The sequence below is a fragment of the Argopecten irradians genome, chromosome 2 (genome assembly GCF_041381155.1).
Source record: "Argopecten irradians isolate NY chromosome 2, Ai_NY, whole genome shotgun sequence".
Lineage (NCBI taxonomy): Eukaryota > Metazoa > Mollusca > Bivalvia > Pectinida > Pectinidae > Argopecten > Argopecten irradians.
In genome coordinates, this window is record NC_091135.1 from 36,237,909 (window position 1) to 36,263,543 (window position 25,635).

Consider the following 25,635-nt stretch of genomic DNA (forward strand, 5'->3'; position numbering starts at 1 on the left):
TACCTTGGGTTAATCAGGAAGTACTGTAATCTACTTTAGCCCATCTAAATACTTCCTCATGATGTATCAGTTGAACCATGGCGATCCTCTCCTATGACATATCATTTAAGCCCCCACAATTCCCTGTCATGGAATACAACATATCATTAGAACTTGTTTCTGTTCAGCCTATAATTTAGGTTCCTGTTATCTTCTTTCTTTCCCTGCCTATAGGGTTCAGGAGTGTCTATGACAGTTACTTAACTGAGATTAGCACTCAAGGCACTTTTCTCATGTCTTACTGATATGGGTTCATATAATTGGGTCAGTCTGTTTAACGTTTCTGGGCCACAACACGACAAGAGGTTGAGTGGTTAAAAGGTGTCCAGACAGGCCTTCTACCTCTAAGTTGTGAGTTTGAATCCCACCTGGAACAGTTGCCTGATTCTGAAAGCTAATTGGTGGTTTTTTCTCCAAGGTCTCTGGATTTGTTCACCTATTAAACCTAACATGTCTTGTAAAGTTTGTTTGTTTGATTAAATTAACGTCCTATTAACAGCCAAGGTCATGTAAGGACGGCCTCCCACGTATGGGTAGTATTGTGTGTACGAAGTGCGGGTGTGTGTTTTTGGAGACTGCAGTGTATTCCTCTTGTGTCTTATTGAATAGTGGAACTCTTGTCTTTTTTAAAAGTGCTATATCAATGAAGAATGCCGCCGAAGACACCAAGCAACACGCCCCACCCGGTCACATTATACTGACAATAGACAAAAAGATACTGGCTGTAAATTAAGAATGTTCAAAAAAATAAATTAAAAAAAAATCATCTACAATATGTATATTATAATATCTGCTTTTATTAAGACTGTTATATCTGCATGTTTTCAATAATTTGGGATGCAGGTATTGATTGTTACATCATAACTTTGTGTGGGGAATTATGTCATTTTCTCAAGATTTCATGACATTTCCCTTCCAAAAGATTGACATAATTATATCAGTACTCCCAGAGGATAGAAGATAGCTGCAAATTACCATTTCCAACAAACTAAATGTATTGTACAATAATGTAATCTTTAGTGTACACAGTTTAAAAAGTACATTGTTATTTTGTTCTTTAGAAAATGAAAATTTCAAAAACATCAATATTTTGTGTTTTGTAGAGTGGTTTTTATTTTTGATTGATTGAAGAACTACAGAAACTGCAAATGCGTAAATGGCTATTGTAATATTTGTTTTGGATTTCTGTCTCCATTGTTAATCATATGAATAATGATCACATTAGAAATCTGAGATATGTTGCAACAAAATGACTGCTTTTCCTATAAAACTTTTTGCAACAAAATCTATTACCATGTAGTATTTCTAGCTAAGCTATAAAATGTATGCTGATTCATTTGACATCTTTTGAAATCTTACGAATTTAGTGTCTTTTATTTCTTCCAATGTTTGCTTATAATATAATTAATGCACATATGCAAAAACTTGTCTCATCTTATATTTAAATAGTTTAAAAAGTGCAAAATTGAAATGCAAACAGTATGAATATATCGTCATGTAAGAATTCCAAAACAATTGTCTGGAGACGAGGCATTAAAATGAATTGATGCAACAGTTATCGGATACATTTTGCATATTGTAATTAAGAGCTACATGTGTATATTATTCTCTTATGCCCCTTTCCAGAGAGAACTGTTCTATAGTGTTGTCTGGCGAGGCATTTTCCACAAGTCGAAGACGTCACGAGGGGACTATACCACGCCAGACAACACTATAGGAGACCTTTTCCCGAGGGAAAGGGCCATAATAGATTTAGTAAGTCACATGACATTCATTATGACAACATATATTTGGTTGCATGCTCGTTCCTGGGGTAATATACTTTGGTATAGTTCCCATAGTCAGGTAGAGTGTCCCGTAGTCAAGAAAGACGGGGAACTATAGACCAAGCAAAATAGACCATGGTTGTTATCAATCGCATTCCTAGTAATTATCATGTGATGAACTAAATCATTTTAACCCAACATCATCAGATGGTGGGCTATTCAAATCGCTTTTTGTCCGTGGTCTGTCTGTCAGTCCATCCATCCTTCCGCCCATTCTTCCGTACGTTAACCTTTCTTGTTACAGCTATTTCTCAGAAACAGCTGATCGAAGGGATCTTTCGCAAATTTCATATGTATGTTCCTCTAGGGCCCTAGTTGTGCATATTGCACTTTGGGACCAATCTATTGATAAGATGGCCACAAGGCAGCCATCTTGGATTTTGATAGTTTTAAGTTTGTTACCGCTATTTCTCAGAAAGTACAAAAGGGATCTTTTTCAAATTTCACATGTAGGTTCCCTAATATAGGACCCATTGTTGTGTATTTGCATTTTGGGACCAATTAGTCAACAAGATGGCTGACAGACAGCCATCTTGGATTTTGACAATTGAAGTTTGTTACTACTATTTCTCAGAAAGTAATGCAGGAATCTGTCTCAAATTTCATGTGCAATTTCTGATAGGGATCTTATATTTTCGGACCGATCAGTGACCGCCATCTTGGATTTTGATGTTTGAAGCTTGTTGCCGCTATTTCTCAGAAAGTAGTGATTGAATCTGGCTCAAATTTGATGTGCAGGTTCCCCTAGGGGCCTAGTTGTGCATATTGCATTTTGGGACCGATCAGTCAACAAGATGGCCGATTAGTCAACAAGATGGCCTACAGATAGCCATCTTGGATATTGATAATTGAAGCTTGTTACTATTATTTATCTCAGAAAGTGCTGAAAGGATCTTTCTCAAATTTCATATGTAGTAATATGTAGTAAAAGTTTGAAAAACAGAGAAAAGATCCCTTTTTCCATTGTCAGATGTAGATCATTCTTTGGTGGACACCAAGATCCCTCTGGGATCTCTTGTTAAATACATAGGCGTCAAAAATATTTGTCACTTTGGCAGTAAGTGTTTCATGGTATATTCCTCTCATAATGAGTAAAAAGTTGTGTATCATTTATCCATATTTTATAATTTGTTTGTGTTTATATATAGGATATTTAATCTTTTCTGATTTAGTATTGGTTACACCTAGAGCAAGACAACTGGTAAATATGTCAAAACCTGTGATATGATGCTAATCACATTTACATAACCAGCATCAGAGAAGGAAGATTTTCTCCTTAAGGTCACAACTTCAATTTCAATATGTTTGATTTTTTTGTTTCTCTCGCAATTTCAATATATTGTCTCACTGGTCTGCCTAAAGTGAAGTTTTCTCCTAAATATGGATTTAAGTCTGATGAAAAACAAAAAATACCAATATCATTTGAATTTGCCTTGAACATGCCATACCAACATTGGTAGGGGTAAACTGGAAATAATGGAAACTAAACTCATTTTCAATCTGCCAAATAAAAAGAATGATATGGAATTTAAGAGAAGCCATTAACTTGTGATGTATCAACTTAAACTGTATTCTGTAGAATCTGTAGGCTTGATCTTTAATCCTTTGTCAGCTCATCATTACTATATTCTTATATGCACGTACAGTCAATGATTCAGGAAGCACAAATTTGATCCATCAGATTTGTCTTCATTTATTTCTTTGTCCATCAGCCTCTCTGTCTGCAATAGTTTTGGTTTTACCAAGTTTTTGTTCTATTAACAGCCAGAGTCATTTAAGGATGTGCCAGGTTTGTTGATGGAGGAAAGCCGGAGTTCCCAGAGAAAAATTACTGACCAGCTGTCAGTAGCAGGCAATTCAGTTCTAACTGGGATTTGAACTTGTGAGGGCTTGTGTTTATATGGACATCTCAACCACTTGGCCACTGCATGGCCTTTTTAGGTCATCTGACCGAAGGTCAGGATGACCTATTGTCATCATGTTATGTCCGTCGTCGTGAGCCTTCCGCCGTGTGTCGCGCGTAAGACTATTTATACAAAAGCCTACTCCTCCTTAACCCTTGAGTGGATTACATCCATATTTGGTGTGAAACATCATTGGAGAAGGACAATTATATTTTATGTAAATGAGCCTGGTTCGACCCCTAGGGGCTGAGGGACAGGGCCGCAAAAGGGCAAATTTTTCTCATTTTAAGCTTTAAAATCCTACACTTCCTTCATCCTTTGATTGATTTCATCCATATTTGGTGTGAAACATCATTAGGGAAGGACAATCATATTTTATATAAATGAGGTAGGTCCGACCCCTAGGGGCAGAGGGGCAGGGCCCCAAAAGGGCAAATTTTCTTAATTTAAGCTTTAAAATCCTACTCCTCCTTCATCCTTGGATGGATTTCACCCATATTTGGTGTGAAACATCATTGGGGAAGGACAATCATATTTTTCATAAATGAGCCTACTCCTACCCCTAGGGGCTAAGGTGCAGGGCCCCAAAAGTAGAAAATTTTCTAATTTTAGTTTTAAAATCCTACTCCTCCTTAAACCTTTAGTGGATTTCATCCATATTTGGTGTGAAATATCATGGGCAAAGGGCAATCATATTTTATATAAATGAGCTCGCTTGAACCCCTTGGCACTGAGGGGTGGGAACCCAAAAGGGGATTTTTCTTTTAATTTTAGCTTTAAAATCCTTCTCCTTAACTCTAGAGTGGATGTCATCCATATTTGGTGTGAAACATCATTTGGGAAGGACAATCATATTTTATATGAACAAGTTAGGTCTGACCGCTGGGGACAGAGGGTTGGGGTTCAGAAGGGGGAACTTCAATGAAATTTATCTTGAAAATCCTACTCCTCCTTAACCCTTGAGTGGCTTTTTTCCATATTTGGCGTAAAACATCATTAGGGAAGGACAATCATATTTTATATGAAGATTTTGGTAATCCAAGATTGCCATTGGCCAACTTCATGTTTTCAGGTTTCGGTCTCTGATCTCACTGAAAATTGGTCTATAGGGGTTTTAAAGGATAGCGAACAACATGCAAACATTTTCGTAAAGATTTTGGTATTTCAAAATGGCTGCTGGCCCACTTCCTGTTTTCAGGTTTCGGTCTCTGATCTCAACGAAAATTGATCTATAGGGGTTTCAAGGGATGGCAAACAACATGTAAAAATGGGGATGGAACAGCGGGGGTCCAAAATTGGAGCTTTGCTGAAATTTGGCTTTAAAATCTTACTCCTCCTTAATCCTTGAATGTGTGGATGTTTTAGGGCTACCAAGTTTGTTCAACAGATGACCTTTACCTATTTCAGAAACTAACATATTCAACAAAGGAGTTCGTTGTATTGCTTATTAACCACTACTTTATACTGTGACTTTGTTGTTTTGTGCCATAAGTCAGATGACCTTAAAGCTGACAATGCCAGTTAAAAAATGTACATTTGAGATTAAAAAAAAAAATATTGAAGGTTTTTTTTATAAAATTTGTTTCTGAGACAGCCCATTGCGTTTCTAAGGACGGGCAGACGCCATTTTGTTTGAACTCTACTTGGATTCGCGTGAATCGACACACGTGCGCTCAGTCATGTACATATACACCTAGAAGTTGTCCACTGTGTATCGCCTACTAATACATAAACAAACCCCTTACCTGTAAATGAGTGTAGGGCTTGTTTTAGCAAGCAAACATGTCAACTTTTCTAAGCTGTCATTTAGATGTTTCACAAACTTAACTTTCCACACAAATGAATAAAAAATCCTGATAATAATCCGTCCACATATCTCCACGTATACTATCGTACCCGATGTACTCGACTGGCCACTTGCACGTGACCACCTGTCCCGAACAAGTGACGCTTCCATATATAAACTACCAAAGGTATTCACGTGTACATGTGCGTGTAATATATAATGTATATTGAAGTGTTTTATTAGCTCGTATTTGACATATTTTGGGATCTAGCGGACAATATTACTTCAATGAAACCTTGTCAGGTGAGTGCAGTATTTATTTTTAGTTTGACAATGTCATCTTCTATTAGAATTTCCATGTTTGTTTACGTTATAATCAAAATGGATCTCGCACGTGGAAAGAGGGTATAAATTCATTCATTACTTTTGATTTAACTGTATAGATCTTTATATGGTTCTTGGAAACTTTATTTGAGAAAACATTGAAAGAACTAACCATTTTATTATTATTACCTCTTGGGTATATAGTACAGGAGATCTAGAGCCAGTCAGGTGTTAGTTGTTACACCTTGAACAGCAAGCGTTCGACTGATTGCACGTGTGTGTGGTTCACGTACTTTATATAGGGGTCGGTACCCGATGTTGTATCCAAGCAGAGTTAAAACAAAATGGCGACTGCCCATCCTTAGAAACGCAAGGGGTTGTCTCAGAAACGAATTTTGAAAAAAAATATTGAAAAAAACTTTATTATTTTTTTTTTATTCTCAAATGTATACTTTTTAACTTGCATTGTCAGCTTTAAGGCCCATGGGCCTCTTGTCTGCAATAGCAGTTTGTTACAGCTCAGTAGCAGCTTCATTGATTCTTCAAGGATTTCCACATTTCTACCAAACTACACATATATATACCGGTACCTATTTTTTAGAATATTTTTAGAATCAAATTTTAAATATCTGAAAAAAAAAATTCCATGGTTGCAAGTCAATGTCAACTATGATGGCTATTTTTAGAAAAACATGGTCAACACTATGCAGCTTGTCATTCTTTTTAGTAATTATTTACCAACTTTGGCACATGAATTTTAAACTTGAAGGTCATTGGATTTTTCTTCTTCTAATTTTCATAAATCAACCCCTCTGTGGGATCTACTGTGCCGAATTAGGGTTGATCAAACCGTTGGTCTAGCTATCTCCTCTTTCAGTGTGCTTGTTGAAAATTGAGGGAAATACATGTACATTAATTGGTTCACATATGACAAGTAACATGAAAAAGTACATGTTGCTGGTTTCATGTCAATTAGTCTGTATCAATGTGTTCTGTACAAATCTTATCAGGTCAGCACGTTTAATCACTCAGGGTGCTGGAATAATCAGCCGGTCAGTCATTAGTGACATTCACCCTCCAGCTTATACAGATATCATTTCAGTGGTGAACTGAATGGCTACAGATATGTAAATAGAACAGAGTAATTATTGGTATAGATTGGTTTTAGGTGGGGACATGTACTGAGCCAAGACGATATGTGTTAAGAACGATAAGATGTTGACAGGGTTTTAAGTGGGTGTTGCTGAGTTAAACATTTTAAGACAGTTTAATTGACATTTTAGGACTATCAATCATACATTTATTGATTGAGTTCAAGGTCAACATGTGCTATTTTAAACCAGAGAACCAAATTGCCAAAAGTGAAAATTAGTTAATAGTATGCATTGATAAACCCTGTACCTGCAACACATGATGGAATAAGAAAGTTAATTAAACTACTGCAGATGGAATAAATTTTCAACTCATTTAACCAAGCTGGTGCACATCATTGATATACCACTGCATTGAACTGGGTGCATAATGAAGTTAAAGGCATATCTACAGTTCCCTTGTTAATTGGCAGTTTGCCACACAGTACGTAGCCATTCCTTGTGCTTGCAAATGCATGTGTACGCTGCAAATGTCGTAGCATACACAATACAAAATGTCACATGTGGTGCCTGGACAGTTTGTTTAACAGCTGGGCATCCATACCTGTCACATTGTATCATGTTCCATCATAATATTTTCAATAAAACTTGCTATTTCAAGAAAGATTTTGCTCATAATTAAATCAGTATTATATTGTGTTTACTTTTTGACCATTTTGATAATATAAATTTGACATTAAATAAGGAGGTATTTGAGTCTTACCTCATGTTTGATACACGATCCTGTCCTGTAAGATGGTCCATTCAAATTTCATATGGAGGTAGGAAAATTGATAAGGTAGCATCACTATATAGCATCTGATTGATTAGGGTAATTTCATATGAAGGCGTCATGAGGGGAACATTATCATTTTACAAACATCTCTTTTTTTATGGAAAGCCATTTAGAGAAATACTAACATTACTAATATAGTTAGGGTAGATCTATAGAGTGAATTTGTGAGGCTAGCCTGTGTCATTAAGCTGGATTCTATTATAAGATTCCTATGTGTCCTTCACTTCATGTACTGACTCTTCATTAAAGTAAAAGGCAAATAAATTTGGGACCTTTAATTATCTTTTCTGTCTTCAACTTTTCTTCCTAACATTTCCCTTAGTCACCACCTCGCCTTTAGCCATGAGTTGAGCGCTCGCCTCTGTGAGGAAGACTTAGGATCCTGTTTCTAATGGCCGATGTACAACATAGTTTATAAAAATGCTAGTTTCTGCTCCTTTACAGTGGGGTGTGGTTGTTCTGTGTCTTTGGCTGCAATAAGGACTGGAGTTCTAAGAGTCTTAACATGTACATACTGCAGTCTCATACACCACATACACAGGAGTCTGTCCTTAAATCACCCTGGCTGTTAATAGGATATTTATTTAACCAACTAACCAGCCAATCATGTGTTACAATGGTATAGATGACCGTGTAGGACCGACCACATCTCAAGCTGTCCTAATATAACATAACCAAATTTCCTAAACTTTGTATATACAGTGGTACAGGAATAGAGGACCGTGTAGGACCGACCACACATTAAGCTGTCCTGATATAACATAACCAAATGTCCTAAACTTTGTATTACAGTGGTACAGGAATAGAGGACCGTGCAGGACTGACCACACATCAGTCTGTCCTAAAACAACCATCAGCCTACTGTATAACAGAAGATCAGATGAGAGAAGATGTCCAGTCTACATATGTGGTAAGCCATTTATTTCACTGACCGGTGACCTTTCTGACCAGTAATTATATATAACCTCACTGACCAGTAACATCACTGACCGGTAACCTCTCTGACCAGAAACCTTACTCATCAGTAACCTAACTGACCTGTAACCTCACTGACCGGTAACCTCACTGACTGGTATAACCTCACTGACCGGTAACGTCACTGACCAGTAACCTCACTGACTAGTAACTTCACTGACTAGTAACATCATTGACTAGTAACCTCACTGACCGGTAACCTCACTGACCAGTAAACTCACTGACCAGTTAACCCACTGACTAATAACCTCACTGACTGGTTACATCACTGACCAGTAACTTCACTGACCAGTAAACTCACTGACTAGTAAACTCACTGACTAGTAACCTCACTGACCGGTAACCTCACTGACCAGTTAACTCACTGACTAATAACCTCACTGACTGGTTACATCACTGACCAGTAACTTCACTGACCAGTAAACTCACTGACTAGTAAACTCACTGACCAGTAAACTCACTGACTAGTAACATCACTGACTAGTAACCTCACTGACCAATAGCCTCACTGACTAATAACCTCACTGACCGGTAACCTCACTGACCATTTATCTCAATGACTAGTAACTTCACTGACCAGTAACATCACTGACCATTAACTGACTAATAACCTCACTGACTGGTAACCTCACTAACTGATAGCCAGACTGACTAGTATAATCCACTGACTAGTAACCTCATTGACTAATAACCGCACTGATCGGTGACCTCACTGATCAGTAACCTCACTGACCAGTAACCTCATTGACCGATGACCTAACTGACCAATAACCTAACTGACTAATAACCTCACTGATCGATGACCTAACTGATCAGTAACCTCACTGACCGATAACTTCACTGAATAGTAACCTCAGTGATCAGTAATCTCACTGACTAGTAACTTCACTGACTAGTAACCTCAGTGATCAGTAACCTCACTTACCAATAATCTCACTGACTAATAACCTCACTGACGGGTAACCTCACTGACCGGTAATCTCACTGACCGGTGAGCTCACTGACTGGTAACCTCATTGACCAGTAACCTTTTCTATGAGTAACCTCACTGACTGGTAACCTCACTAATAACCTGACTGACTGGTATAATCCACTGACCAGTAACCTCACTGACCAGTAACCTTACTGACTAGTAACCTCAGTGATCAGTAACCTCACTGACTAGTAACCTCAGTGATCAGTAACTTCACTGACCAATAACTTCACTGACTAATAGCCTCACTGACGGGTGACCTCACTGACCGGTTATCTCACTGACCAATAACCTCACTGATGGATAACCTCACTAACTGACAACCTCACTGACCGGTAATCTTACTGACCAGTAACTTCACTGACCAGTAACCTCACTAACCGGTAACATCACTGACCGGTGACTTTACTGACTTTTTGATATATTTAATTAACTCATTCAATATTGACTTCTCTCGGACCATTTACCCTAGCCCACTGACCATTATTACAGTAAACCTCCAGTTAATTCGAACTGCCGGATAGTTCGAACATGCAATTTTTTCCAGAAAAAAATGGTAATTTTTTAGCTAGTGATAGTTCGAACATTGACTTTTTATGATCAATCCTATTTCAGATAGTTCCAACACGATCAATCCTATTTCGGATAGTTCCAACACGTCAAATTATGAACGTAAACGTAAGATTTTTGTGGGCAAATCGGCGCAATGGGGTCCCCAAAAATGGTGATATATTTTGCATATTGCAACAGTTTTGATGTTTGGAATAAAGATTGTATAAATGACCATTAAAATGACCATACGACAGATAAGTAATGAACATTTTAAGTCATAAATAAAAATTATTTATGCCGATATATCATAAACATAGCAGCAAGGCCAAATGTTTAATCTAAAGCCCCGACAATGTATATTTAAATTCGCTGTACCTGATGGAAACGTGGAAGAAATCGCCAATGTTTGTTAAGTCCAATCTAGATACAGATATGGGTTTAAGTCGACATTAAAATATGCATTCAGTCTGTCTTTAGTCAGCGGATTAAGGTGTTAAATTACCTATAAACATGTGCCTCACGCTGGCTTGGACAGGCCAGCTACGAAATGCAGCATCAAAGGCAAGCCGCTGGGTCACAGCAAGTGGGTGTGATTACATATTCAGCTCCAGCCAAAAAAATCCATGTGTTGGGTAATTAAACAATAGATATGTAGCTTTTTATCAGGTTAAAACTAGTTAGGTAATTTTAGAAGCAGACAATATGCAATGGGGTTTTGGACAATCTGACGGTCACAGTGCGATTGTGACCTAACTTTACGAACTGAATGTAAACAAATATTTTCAACAGCAATTTCGTAAATGCAACCGGACTTTCTTTAACTTAAAAAGTAAATAAATAAACTTACATTTTTCACAAAATATAACAAAACTCTAGCTAGATTTTGTGTGGTTTAAATAAAGTATCTATCTCAGTTAACGGACGTCGATGTAAATTCTAGTCCGCGATCGTGAACGATGCTGGTTGGGCCTTGTCCATGTGCACATATGCATGCGGCTTTTGCTACGCAATTATTACAAATTCACAAATTAAATGCTCATGTTTATTACGACAAAATAATTGAATATATTATCTTCTGGAAACTAAATACTTTTCCTATGCATTTTCTGCTTTATATTGCTTATGCCAGGCACATCAGTACTCAAAACTGATTTTTACTGATTTCAACACGATTTTTTCCTGAAGCTTAATTTCAGATAATTTGAACTGGTCCATCAATATTTATTTAATTTTGTTCGAACTAACCGAAGGTTTACCGTACTTTACTGACCTTTGCCTTATTGACAATTTACGTTTTACCACATTTGACATTACTTAAACAAAAATTAGTTGAGACAATTTACCCTCGAGCCATTCACCCCTGAAATTTTATGATGAGCTGTTTCAACTTAATTTTTGGGAGAGTTCATATGTATATTCTAAACTACTGGAGTTATTTCAACAAAAGTATTATTTTAGAGTTAAGTCCCTTTGTTACAAAATGATTAAACAGCTAAATTTCCTAAACTACCGGAGCGATTTCAATGAGATTTGATGGCAATAATCCTTATACAGTGCAGATATAATCTATATCTAAATAAATATACCTCCACCTATATAGAGTGCAGATGCCCCTTTATTACAAAAAAGTTGGGGGATATAATTAAGTTGCCAGGCCTACTGGATGACAGTTTGTATTGGCACTTTGTCAGTTCTGCTGGTTTATTTTGGATCTAATAATTCTATTTCTATCATCTAACTTGCCTGCAGTCATTTGCAGGAAGCTTTTTACTAAACATATTTGGAAATTTATTCATTTGAACAACATTTTTGTTATATCAAACATGAATGTACAGGAAATAAGATGAATTTGTGATCAACATGTTCTTAATTATCAATTTGGAATTTGCATGCATGCTCATAGGATAATCCGAAATTAACCGAATTGGTTTTAAGTCATGGAGTGCAGATCAAAAATAGAAATTATTTTCATGGAAAATTCTAGTACCAGTATGTATTTTTATATACATGTATAATGACTGTTAGAAGTTGAGAGAGATTTTCTCTATATAGCTGGTTCTTGTAACATGACCTTATCGACTACTAGTACAACAAATCAAATTTGGCAGATAAACCCTCTGAATTGTATCTGATAGATTTTCATTAAATTGTCAAGTTACCATTGAAACCACTGTCATGCTACATCCTCTGCCAGCTTTTGTACAGAAGAGGTTCAGAGTAATGACTTACAGTACTGTTTATGTGCCTTTTATACAGGATTTTGAGCTTTCGAAATATCAATAGATTATCACTAATATGTTGGGCGCTGGTGTGAAGCCATGGGGTATTGTCTGCAAAGAAGTTTCTTAGGGATAACTCAATTTCCCTTAAGACGATCAAGCTCATTTCCAATCATACATGTTCATAACCTTCCTTAACAAAAGTGCCTGCTTGGAATTGCTTTTTACAAGGTCAAAGGTCAAAGTCACTTTCTATGAATAGAAAATGTGTTTCCATGTTGTAATTTAGTTTAGTTTCTTTAAGCCAATTAAGCTCAAATGATACATATCCTCTTTTCTAGGTCAGGAGGGCAAAGGTCAAATCTAATGTTACTAAAATTTAAAAGACAATTTTTCCAAAAGTCCTTTGGATTACTTTTAGGTCAGGAGGTCAAAGGTCATTTCTACTCTTCTTAAAATTTAAATGAAAAATCTCCAGATGCCTATGACAAATCTTACTTAAGGGGAATTCCTGTCATATTGAATATCTGTTATAGATAGGTATTATGACAGTTACTGTATGGGGAAGACATTAAAATAATCTCTTTAAAAGCTAAAGTACTTGATTATCTTTAAAGATATATATAGCCAAAAATGTAAACACATTTTTAATGCTGAAGATTTCTTTGATGTGAGAAATATAGATAAATCCATGAAAGGTTTTGAGATTGGATTTAATCTCTTTGAATTACAGAAATACAATCTTGTTACAACTTGATTTTACATCCTGTACAGAAAAAAAAGAGAATAATTTTAGGATACTATACATACATTTATTGAATTTCCTTTAATTTGGGTGAGTAATGAATATAAACTGCCTAAAAAGAGATACAAATTTTCATGACTTTCATTACATGTATACATTTAAAACTAAAAGCATTTGAAAGTAAGAAGATTGAAACCTAACCTTATTGAAACACTCAATAATGTAATATATTGCTGGTATTTCCCACATTTTATTTCAGTTTCTACCATTATCTCTAAAATAATTTCTTTTGAAAATGGACTAAATTCGTTGTAAAGAAAGGTGAATGCTGGAATGATAAGACAATTCTTTGGTTTTATACATTATTCTGTATAATTAGAGACCTTCCCTAACAACATCGAGGGATCATTTACTATAACTATTTTTGTTTGTATTTATAGTTTGTAATTATTTGTAGAACATATATAATCTTGATTGAAATTTTGATTTACTGAGAAACAACAATGATTTCTGATTTTAGATTCATTGCTGTAGATTACAATTCACTCCGTGATGAGAACAGATGTGTTGATGGAGCTTTTAATGCACATGACTTTGCAACCCTTTCCAGAATGTCATTATCTTACACTGGTGGATTGATCGTAATATGCTTCAGACAGATATCTTCAATCTTAATCAGTAGAATTCAGTAAATGTGTTTTTTGTCGTTCTAGACACTGATGGGAGAACTGGAAAAGGAGCGAGAAAGACGATGGAAGGCGGAGCAAGCAAGCAAGAAACTTGTGGATCACATCAAGTCTCTACAGACGAAAGGTTAATATCGTCTCATATTTCTCTAATATACAAAAAATATTGTCTCAATACTTCAGACAAAATATTAATATAATCCCCTATTTAGCTACTATACAAAACGTTGTTGTCTGTTGGTAGGTATCGATTGTGACGTCAGGTTATATAGTGAGCACAAGTAAAGTTGTTTTCCCGAAAAATATGACGTTACACCCATAATAACCTGAGGTAATAATTAGTACCTACATGTAAGGGCAGATAACACTGTAAGATGCAATTAGAGATAGCTCCGTAGAAGCAGACCCTACTGTATTTCTGGTATGAATTGTTTCCATCATTTTCCAACCACTGGCTCCAAACCCTCAAAATGACCCTCCCGCTACAAATCACAACATTAGGAAGGAACAGCAATTTGAACAGAGCACAACTTCCTGTTGTATCAGATGTCCATTAATCTTGACCACCACTGACCATCATCATGACCAGCCGGTGATCAGCAGAGCCATTCCAGGCTAATAGATTAGCTCAAACAGCTTTCAGGGTCACGCATGGCTTGTTGTGGGAGTGAAAAAAAGCACAGAGTTGGAGTGATGACCCCTCAGTGTAGATTAGGTAGAAAACAAGTGATTTTGACAAGAAAAAGGACACCCAATTCCCCAGTGTTATTGATCTCTAACAACATTAGTGTAACACACACAAACAAGTAATCTGGGTAGCACGACATTCTACTTTCGATGAGAAATCAGAAGGACTAAGATTTTGTGTGTATGATGGAACTATTTTAGACATTTTATCGCTTTTTTTTCAATTTTATCAAACTTTAAAAACAAGTCTAAATCAATTATCATTTTTTTTCAAAAATCATAGAAATGAAAAAAATTGATAATGTGAAATAATTATGGTGGAGTTATTTATTAAACAACATATTTTTAAATTTTACACTTTTACTGTTTTTGTTAATAGATTCTTTCCATAATAGTTTAGACAAAAACGAGCTAGAGAGTTTATAAGTTTTCCTTTATACTCACAACATTATTCTCCCTTTTATCCTTGGCATTTTCTTGCTGTGATATATAACACGACAAATGATATTTTAGTTTGTAATTAAGAATCCCTGCTTCTCTGCCAGAACTATGAGATTGAAAGATAAGTCATCCACATTGTCTGTTTATGACCATGCTAATGGAACATCCATTTGAGGTTTTTAGGTCATCTGACCCGAAGGGTCAGGATGATGACCTATAGTCATCATGTTTCGTCCGTCGTCGTGCGCCGTGCGTTAACTTTTCACATTTAGAACTTCTTCTCAAGTTCTACCAGTGCAATTTGGCTCAAACTTGCATTAAATGATCCTGACATGGTTCCGACAAAGTGTTGTTATTTTTCGGGTCGATTCGAAATCCAAGATAGCCGCCACAGCCGCCATCTTGAAAACACATTTTGAACTTCTTTTCAAATTCTACCGGTGCGATTTGGCTGAAACTTGCATTAAATGATCCTGACATGGTCCCGACAAAGTGTTGTTATTTTTCGGGTTGATATGAAATCACAGATGGCCGCCACAGCCGCCATTTTGAAAACACATTTTGAACTTTTTCTCAAGTTCTATTGGTGCGATTATTCTGAAACTTGCATGATATGATCCTGACATGGTCCCGACAAAGTGTTTTTATTTTTAGTGTAGATCCCAAATCCAAGATGGCCGCCACAGCCACCATCTTGAAAACACATTTTGAACTTCTCATGTTCTACATGTGCGATTTGGCTGAAATTTGTATGATATGATACTGAAATGGTCCCGACAAAGTGTTTTTATTTTTCGGGTCAATCCGAAATCCAAGATGGCCGCCACAGCCGCCATCTTGAAAACACATTTTGAACTTCTTCTAATGTTCTACATGTGCGATTTGGCTGAAATTTGTATGATATGATACTGAAATGGTCCCGACAAAGTGTTGTTATTTTTCGGGTCAATCCATAATCCAAGATGGCCGCCACAGCCGCCATCTTGAAAACACATTTTGAACTTCTTCTCTTGTTCTACATGTGCGATTTGGCTGAAATTTGTATGATATGATACTGAAATGGTCACGACAAAGTGTTGTTATTTTTCGGGTCAATCCGAAATCCAAGATGGCCGCCACAGCCGCCATCTTGAAAACACATTTTGAACTTCTTCCCAAGTTCTACCAGTGCGATTTGGCTGAAACTTGCATGAAATGATCCTGACATGAGCTGACAAAGTGTTGTTATTTTTTGGGTCGATCCGAAATCCAAGATGGCCGTCACAGCCGCCATCTTGAAAACAAATTTTGAACTTCTTCTCAAGTTCTACTAGTGCAATTTGGCTGAAATGTGCATGATATGATACTGAAATGGTCCCGACAAAGTATTTTTATTTTTCGGGTCAATCCGAAATCCAAGATGGCCGCCACAGCCACCATCTTGAAAACACATTTTGAACTTCTTCTCATGTTCTACATGTGCGATTTGGCTGAAATTTGTATGATATGATACTGTAATGGTCCCGACAAAGTGTTGTTATTTTTCGGGTCAATCTGAAATCCAAGATGGCCGACACAGCCGCCATCTTGAAAACACATTTTGAACTTCTTCTCTTGTTCTACATGTGCGATTTGGCTGAAATTTGTATGATATGATGCTGAAATGGTCACGACAAAGTGTTGTTAGTTTTCGGGTCAATCTGAAATCCAAGATGGCCGCCACAGCCGCCATCTTGAAAACACATTTTGAACTTCTTCCCAAGTTCTACCAGTGCGATTTGGCTGAAACTTGCATGAAATGATCCTGACATGAGCTGACAAAGTGTTGTTATTTTTCGGGTCAATCCGAAATCCAAGATGGCCGTCACAGCTGCCATCTTGAAAACACATTTTGAACTTCTTCTCAAGTTCTACTAGTGCAATTTGGCTGAAATGTGCATGATATGATACTGAAATGGTCCCGACAAAGTGTTTTTATTTTTCGGGTCAATCCGAAATCCAAGATGGCCGCCACAGCCACCATCTTGAAAACACATTTTGAACTTCTTCTCATGTTCTACCAGTGCGATTTGGCTGAAATTTGTATGATATGATACTGAAATGGTCACGACAAAGTGTTGTTATTTTTCGGGTCAATCCGAAATCCAAGATGGCCGCCACAGCCGCCATCTTGAAAACACATTTTGAACTTCTTCCCAAGTTCTACCAGTGCCATTTGGCTGAAACTTGCATGAAATGATCCTGACATGAGCTGACAAAGTGTTGTTATTTTTTGGGTCGATCCGAAATCCAAGATGGCCGTCACAGCCGCCATCTTGAAAACAAATTTTGAACTTCTTCTCAAGTTCTACTAGTGCAATTTGGCTGAAATGTGCATGATATGATACTGAAATGGTCCCGACAAAGTGTTTTTATTTTTCGGGTCAATCCGAAATCCAAGATGGCCGCCACAGCCGCCATCTTGAAAACACATTTTGAACTTCTTCTAATGTTCTACATGTGCGATTTGGCTGAAATTTGTATGATATGATACTGAAATGGTCACGACAAAGTGTTGTTATTTTTCGGGTCAATCCGAAATCCAAGATGGCCGCCACAGCCGCCATCTTGAAAACACATTTTGAACTTCTTCCCAAGTTCTACCAGTGCGATTTGGCTGAAACTTGCATGAAATGATCCTGACATGAGCTGACAAAGTGTTGTTATTTTTTGGGTCGATCCGAAATCCAAGATGGCCGTCACAGCCGCCATCTTGAAAACAAATTTTGAACTTCTTCTCAAGTTCTACTAGTGCAATTTGGCTGAAATGTGCATGATATGATACTGAAATGGTCCCGACAAAGTGTTTTTATTTTTCGGGTCAATCCGAAATCCAAGATGGCCGCCACAGCCGCCATCTTGAAAACACATTTTGAACTTCTTCTAATGTTCTACATGTGCGATTTGGCTGAAATTTGTATGATATGATACTGAAATGGTCCCGACAAAGTGTTGTTATTTTTCGGGTCAATCCGGAATCCAAGATGGCCGCCACAGCCGCCATCTTGAAAACACATTTTGAACTTCTTCTCTTGTTCTACATGTGCGATTTGGCTGAAATTTGTATGATATGATACTGAAATGGTCACGACAAAGTGTTGTTATTTTTCGGGTCAATCCGAAATCCAAGATGGCCGCCACAGCCGCCATCTTGAAAACACATTTTGAACTTCTTCCCAAGTTCTACCAGTGCGATTTGGCTGAAACTTGCATGAAATGATCCTGACATGAGCTGACAAAGTGTTGTTATTTTTTGGGTCGATCCGAAATCCAAGATGGCCGTCACAGCCGCCATCTTGAAAACAAATTTTGAACTTCTTCTCAAGTTCTACTAGTGCAATTTGGCTGAAATGTGCATGATATGATACTGAAATGGTCCCGACAAAGTGTTTTTATTTTTCGGGTCAATCCGAAATCCAAGATGGCCGCCACAGCCACCATCTTGAAAACACATTTTGAACTTCTTCTCATGTTCTACATGTGCGATTTGGCTGAAATTTGTATGATATGATACTGAAATGGTCCCGACAAAGTGTTGTTATTTTTCGGGTCAATCCGAAATCCAAGATGGCCGACACAGCCGCCATCTTGAAAACACATTTTGAACTTCTTCTCTTGTTCTACATGTGCGATTTGGCTGAAATTTGTATGATATGATGCTGAAATGGTCACGACAAAGTGTTGTTAGTTTTCGGGTCAATCTGAAATCCAAGATGGCCGCCACAGCCGCCATCTTGAAAACACATTTTGAACTTCTTCCCAAGTTCTACCAGTGCGATTTGGCTGAAACTTGCATGAAATGATCCTGACATGAGCTGACAAAGTGTTGTTATTTTTCGGGTCAATCCGAAATCCAAGATGGCCGTCACAGCTGCCATCTTGAAAACACATTTTGAACTTCTTCTCAAGTTCTACTAGTGCAATTTGGCTGAAATGTGCATGATATGATACTGAAATGGTCCCGACAAAGTGTTTTTATTTTTCGGGTCAATCCGAAATCCAAGATGGCCGCCACAGCCACCATCTTGAAAACACATTTTGAACTTCTTCTCATGTTCTACATGTGCGATTTGGCTGAAATTTGTATGATATGATACTGAAATGGTCCTGACAAAGTGTTGTTATTTTTCGGGTCAATCCGAAATCCAAGATGGCCGACACAGCCGCCATCTTGAAAACACATTTTGAACTTCTTCCCAAGTTCTACCAGTGCCATTTGGCTGAAACTTGCATGAAATGATCCTGACATGAGCTGACAAAGTGTTGTTATTTTTCGGGTCGATCCGAAATCCAAGATGGCCGTCACAGCTGCCATCTTGAAAACACATTTTGAACTTCTTCTCAAGTTCTACTAGTGCAATTTGGCTGAAATGTGCATGATATGATACTGAAATGGTCCCGACAAAGTGTTTTTATTTTTCGGGTCAATCCGAAATCCAAGATGGCCGCCACAGCCACCATCTTGAAAACACATTTTGAACTTCTTCTCATGTTCTACATGTGCGATTTGGCTGAAATTTGTATGATATGATACTGAAATGGTCCTGACAAAGTGTTGTTATTTTTCGGGTCAATCCGAAATCCAAGATGGCCGACACAGCCGCCATCTTGAAAACACATTTTGAACTTCTTCCCAAGTTCTACCAGTGCCATTTGGCTGAAACTTGCATGAAATGATCCTGACATGAGCTGACAAAGTGTTGTTATTTTTCGGGTCGATCCGAAATCCAAGATCGCCGTCACAGCTGCCATCTTGAAAACACATTTTGAACTTCTTCTCAAGTTCTACTAGTGCAATTTGGCTGAAATGTGCATGATATGATACTGAAATGGTCCCGACAAAGTTTTGTTATTTTTTGGGTCAATCCGAAATCCAAGATTGCCGCCACAGCAGCCATCTTGAAAACACATTTTGAACTTCTTCCCAAGTTCTACCAGTGCGATTTGGCTGAAACTTGCATGAAATGATCATGCCATGGTCCCGACAAAGTGTTGTTATTTTTCGGGTCGATCTGAAATCCAAGATGGCAGCCACAGCCGCCATCTTGAAAATATATTTTGAACTTCTTCCCTTGGGCCTCTTGTTTGAAATAAAATTTGACAGAAATTGAAAATGATCCTGACATGGTCCTGACAAAGTGACACCATATATAATTAATTTTACTATTGCCAAGGTAGTCAGATGACCTTTAAGGCCCTTTGGGCCTCTTGTTTGGTGATACTTTTCTGTGTGGTCACCCTGAAAGTCAACTTTCATATTATCACAAGGAGATACAAATGACATAGCAGCCTTCCTAAACAGATTAACTCACCACATGGACTTACATACAGGCCCTGAGGACTTACTTACATGCCCTAAGGACTTACATACAGGTCCTGAGGACTTACTTACAGGCCCTGAGGATTTACATACAGGCCCTGAGGACTTACATACAGGCCCTGAGGACTTACTTACAGGCCCTAAGGACTAACATACAGGCCCTGAGGACTTACATACAGGCCCTGAGGACTTACATACAGGCCCTGAGGACTTACATACAGACCCTGAGGACTTACATACAGACCCTGAGGACTTACATACAGGCCCTGAGGACTTACATACAGGCCCTGAGGACTTACATACAGACCCTGAGGAATAACATACAGGCCCTGAAGACTTATATACACGTCCTGAGGACTTACATACAGGCCCTGAGGACTTACATACAGGCCCTGAAGACTTACATACAGGCCTGTAGGACTTATATACAGGCCCTGAGGACTTACATACAGGCCCTGAGGAAGCCTCTTCTGGCCTTTGACAGCATGAATGATAAATCCAAACCATTATGAAAGTTTAACTGTACCTGTTTAACACTGTACAAACAGTTTTTAATGGTAAGTTATTTTTCTGTCGAAAGGTTATTTCAGATAAAACATTGAAGCAGTTACCACATAAACTTAAGTGTTTCAAATGCTGATTTTTTTTCCTTCGTTTGTTTACAGCAAAAGATGGGGATCAGCTAAAGGACACGGCTATAGAAGCCACGACCCGCCTCAAACATGCACTGACAAATGAAAGGGAAGCTAAGCTAAGGCTGCAGGAGGATCTTGATAGAGCAAAGGTCAGTTTTCTCAGAGAGACTATTATAAGGTATCAATACCTCACACTTGTTGTCTGATTAGCAGAGGTCTTCTTCAATACAAATCAAAGCTTGTTAAAAGACAGATCAAGTCAGAAGTAATTTGAACAAACTTGGTAACTGTTCCTTTCAATACGGTATGCTACATGGAAATATAAGGTCTCTAGGGATCTTAGATATTGACAAGACAAACTTTTTTGACCCCTGTGACCTTGTCTTGCTCTAATTCAAATGGTTTGATTCCCTGATTGAATGTGAATAGAATTTGAGGTTACCTGCAAAAACAACTTAGGTTTTCTGGTAGTGGTTATCTATTTCCCTTTTCACAATTGTAAGACCCACCACATATGTATGCTTCATCCTGGACCAGGAAGCAGGATTTATACAAAGTTATTAAAGGGACAATTCAATCTAAGAGTGTACTAAAATTTGCACATATTTTAGAAACAAATCTGCTCTAATGGAAGTTAGAGGTGTTGGTATTATTGTAGTATGTCAAAAAGCCCACTGTAGTAAATTATGTACCTTGGAAATATCTCAAACAACTTTGAAAATAAGTTTGATTTGACTCTAATTTATTTACGGAGTTATTGCCCTTTGCAATAATAACTATTGAACCTTATGAAAACAGTAAGGAGGTGTTGCATGGCCGCCCACGATCGATTTTTAATTTTTTGGTGCAAATACATCAATCGGCACATAATACGTATCGGACCAGTACTTATTCCATGAATAGATTAATCATGCGACTACAGCGCCACCTTTTGTAAGTTTTACGTCCGATTCCTACTTGTGTGCCTTTAATGCATCATATTAAGACATACAAAACCAAGAGATAAATTATTTTGGTGTAATAACATAGCATTTTGTATTATCTTTTTAACGATATACAATATGTCATTAGATCTGTTGGGGTTTTCTTGCAATTTCCAGTTTTGCTCTTAATTTTTCATTAAAATAGAGGAATTTCATTTTATTAGTTTTTAATAAATTCCTTAGATAACAATGGCAAACCCCGAGTACCCTAAAATTTCAGCAATCAAAAATATCTTCATATATCATTTATTGACTCAAAAAAATATTGTGTCGATGAATCACTGGGTATGCCGACTTTTTTGCACTTTTGTACGGCTACCCCCTTTATTTCTTACCCAATATCAAAGTACTGAGAGTACTGAGAGTTAAAAATGTTAAACGAAATCTGTCCTTCTCTCAGCTCTATCATGTATCAAAAGCCGCTTTAGCGACGTCATACTTGAGTAAAACGTATCCTATGTAAGTTGGTGTACCAAAGTTCGGTCAAACTGATTTATATATTGACATTTGACCTACATCTAAATCAAAACTTCTTTTGCCTATATCACAAAATGTTAATTTTAGGGTCATATATTGAACTAGACAATATGTTAAATAGGGTCCTATAACATTTCCTACACCAATCGTCAGAAGTATTTCTGTCTTCATGGGTTTATTTACTTATTAATAAGCAAATGTTCCGTTTAGCGAAACGTATTATGGTATATCGGTGTAACTTATATGTTAACCTTAGATATTTCTCAAAAGAATATAATGTTGTTTTGATGTCATAAACATGTCATGGATAATTTGGATTTCATTCTTCAGCCAAACAGCCCATCTCGAACTATTATTCACACAATAAAACATGGTCAAACTATACAATAATGAAAAAAGAATACAGTGGACTGAAATTGCTTAACTTTTTGGGGCACCAAATAAGATATTTCATTCTAGGAACTCTTCAATTGACGTTCTTGGTGTCTGATATATTTAAAATCTGTTACTATGAAAGTAGGTAAAGTAAACAAATCATGCGGAATATTACAGACCCACTATCTGAGTTCTTTAGGTCTTTCACATATTGAAAAGCTGTTTGAAGATTTTCATATATTTGACTAGTCTGAAGCCCTTTATTCCAGCATACTGCAAGGCGTCTAAGTTATTGTCAAGAAGTTGTTTATGTTTGCCAATTTGAACCCTGTGACCTTCAATTAACGTCAATGTCATTCATTTGACAAACAACTTAGTAGCCCTTTATTTAAGAATATGTTAGGTCTAACATCATGTTTTGATGCCTTCCAATTATTGAGAAGTCGTTTGAATGAAAAGTTTATGAACGACGGCGCACGAAGTACGATCACTAAAGGTCACCCTGACCTATCGGGCAAGATGATTTAGGAACATTTGCCCTTCATCCCAACATGCTACATGTACAATACCAGGTGTCTAGTCCTCTTAGTTATCCACAATAAGTCGTTTAAAGATTTTAGTCTATTTGACTCATGTGACCATGAAGGTAGGTCAAGGTCATTCATTTAAACAAACTTGGTAGTCGTTTAAGCTATCATTCTACAGTCCCGATATCAGATTCCAATGCCTCTTAGTTATTCACAATAAGTCGTTTAAAGTTTTTAGCCTATTTGACCCTTGTAACCTTAAATGAACTTGGTAGTCTTTCATGCCAGCATACTTAATGCCTTATATCAGGTATCTAGGCATCTTAGTTATTCACAAGAAATCGTTAAAAGATTTAGCCTTTTTGAATTCTTTGACCTTGAATGAAGGGCAATGTAATTCATTTCCACAAACTTGGTGGTCCATCATTTCAGCATTCTACATGCCTAATATCAGTTTCTTGGGCCTTTCGGATATTGAGAAGAAGTTGTTTAAATGAAAAGTTTATACGAACGACGAAATGCGAACAGCGCACGACCATGGACAAAGCATTGTGACAGTAGGTCATCCTGACCCTTCGGGTTAGATGACCTTATGACATTAAAATGAAATAGCGATGAAAATGCGGTCCTGCAGGTAGGGCGTACCTACTGCCCTTATCGCATGATAAGAAAAGGTGACTAAATTTAGGATCGTGTCATAGCATCTCTTCTTCCTAACTTAATTTATACTTCTTAACGTCTTCCTTGACACTGTCTCACATTTGGCCTTCGGTTGAGAGCTCGCCCCTGTGAGGTAGGCTCTGGGTTCTGTCACCTGGCTTAGACACACCCTGCTTAGCGCTCAGCATTAAGGGAGTAGGACAACTTGTTCGCCTGTTGTCAGTATGATGTGACTGGGGGATGTGTTGCTTGGTGTCTTCGGCGGCATGTTTCAGTGATACAGCACTATGAAAAGGGCAAGAGTTCCACTATAGAAGAAGACACAACATGAATATACCGAAGTCTCCCATATCGCACACTACGCACTTCATACACTCAGGACACTGCATACATAAGATGCCTTCCTTACATGATCCTGGCTATCAATAGAGCTTTGATTTAATCAAACAAACAATGAAAACAATTTTATAGAGTCAAGAATGCAGGAATTGGTCTACTGCAAAAGTAAACTGGTTAATTCGCTGATTTTTATTGACGTACTACTACAGCTATAGTCATTTAAGGACGGCATCCCGTGTATGTCCTTTCATATATTCTATGGTGTTGCCCCATCAAAGGACAGAACCAAGATATTTCATCAAAGTTTTTTCCCCATAATTAATTTAGTAACAATAGTATTTTTTTTAAATAGTGTATCTGATATAAACATTGACCGACCAATTCTAATATAAACTCATTGATATAGGTATTTCGGTCTCCTTTTGTTCTAAGAAGTTAGACGAAAATATCTAGCAAAATGAAGCTGCTAGAAATCATGCACTTTCATGAAGGTTGTTGGATGAGAAACAAACTTATAACTTGTAATCAGTACCTGGTAAACATTTTAGTGGTATTATTTCGCGATACCTATAGGTTACTAAAGGTAAAATGAGACATAGCGCCTCGTCTGATGTCTGATTGACGCCAGCAAAATAGGTACCAAATTTAGTCGCCTTTTACGATCATGCAATGGGTATAGCAGGTGCAATTCTATCGCCCTACATGAGACGATGGCAACATTGATGGTTCCCTTTAAATAACAATGGGCAAAGGACACATACTGTCGTATTTATTACCTTAATGCTTATACAGTTTCTGGAATGCCACATGGCATTGTGTATGTGTTAAATCATAACTGTCAGTTTTATGTGTCCCACTGTTTCAAAACGGATAAGTAGAATTTCTGAAAAATATTATTTAAACATGAGTTTATGATGATTATTTCAAGGTTTGGTCGAAATACGCACCTCATCATCACATTCTACTCCAACAGTAAAGTCGGTAATATTAGACAGTGTACTCCCAGTACTTTGATATTATGAAAAAAACAGGGGGTAGACGAAATTAACCTAAAAAAACGTGGCATATCCAATGATTCATCAACTTGTGCTGTTTATGGTAAATCGATGATAACCTGAATATAATTTTAAACATCAAAATTTTAGGGTACTCGAGTAGTGCCTTACTTATTCTGGTGCTCGAACGAAAAATTGAAAACTTCAAAAAGTCGTATTTTCT

General features: G+C 37.3%; 1 protein-coding gene across 1 annotated transcript in view; it reads left to right on the plus strand.

Moving 5' to 3' along the window:
• The first annotated feature begins 8,576 nt into the window (after positions 1 to 8,576).
• The window catches only part of LOC138315327 (leucine-rich repeat and coiled-coil domain-containing protein 1-like), a 60,151-nt gene continuing 43,092 nt past the window's right edge, over positions 8,577 to 25,635 (plus strand). The window contains exons 1-3 of the mRNA XM_069256261.1: positions 8,577 to 8,715; positions 13,983 to 14,082; positions 21,087 to 21,205. Of these exons, the coding sequence (XP_069112362.1) occupies positions 8,686 to 8,715; positions 13,983 to 14,082; positions 21,087 to 21,205 (249 nt within the window). The 5' untranslated portion in view covers positions 8,577 to 8,685. The remainder of the gene's footprint in view (positions 8,716 to 13,982; positions 14,083 to 21,086; positions 21,206 to 25,635) is intronic.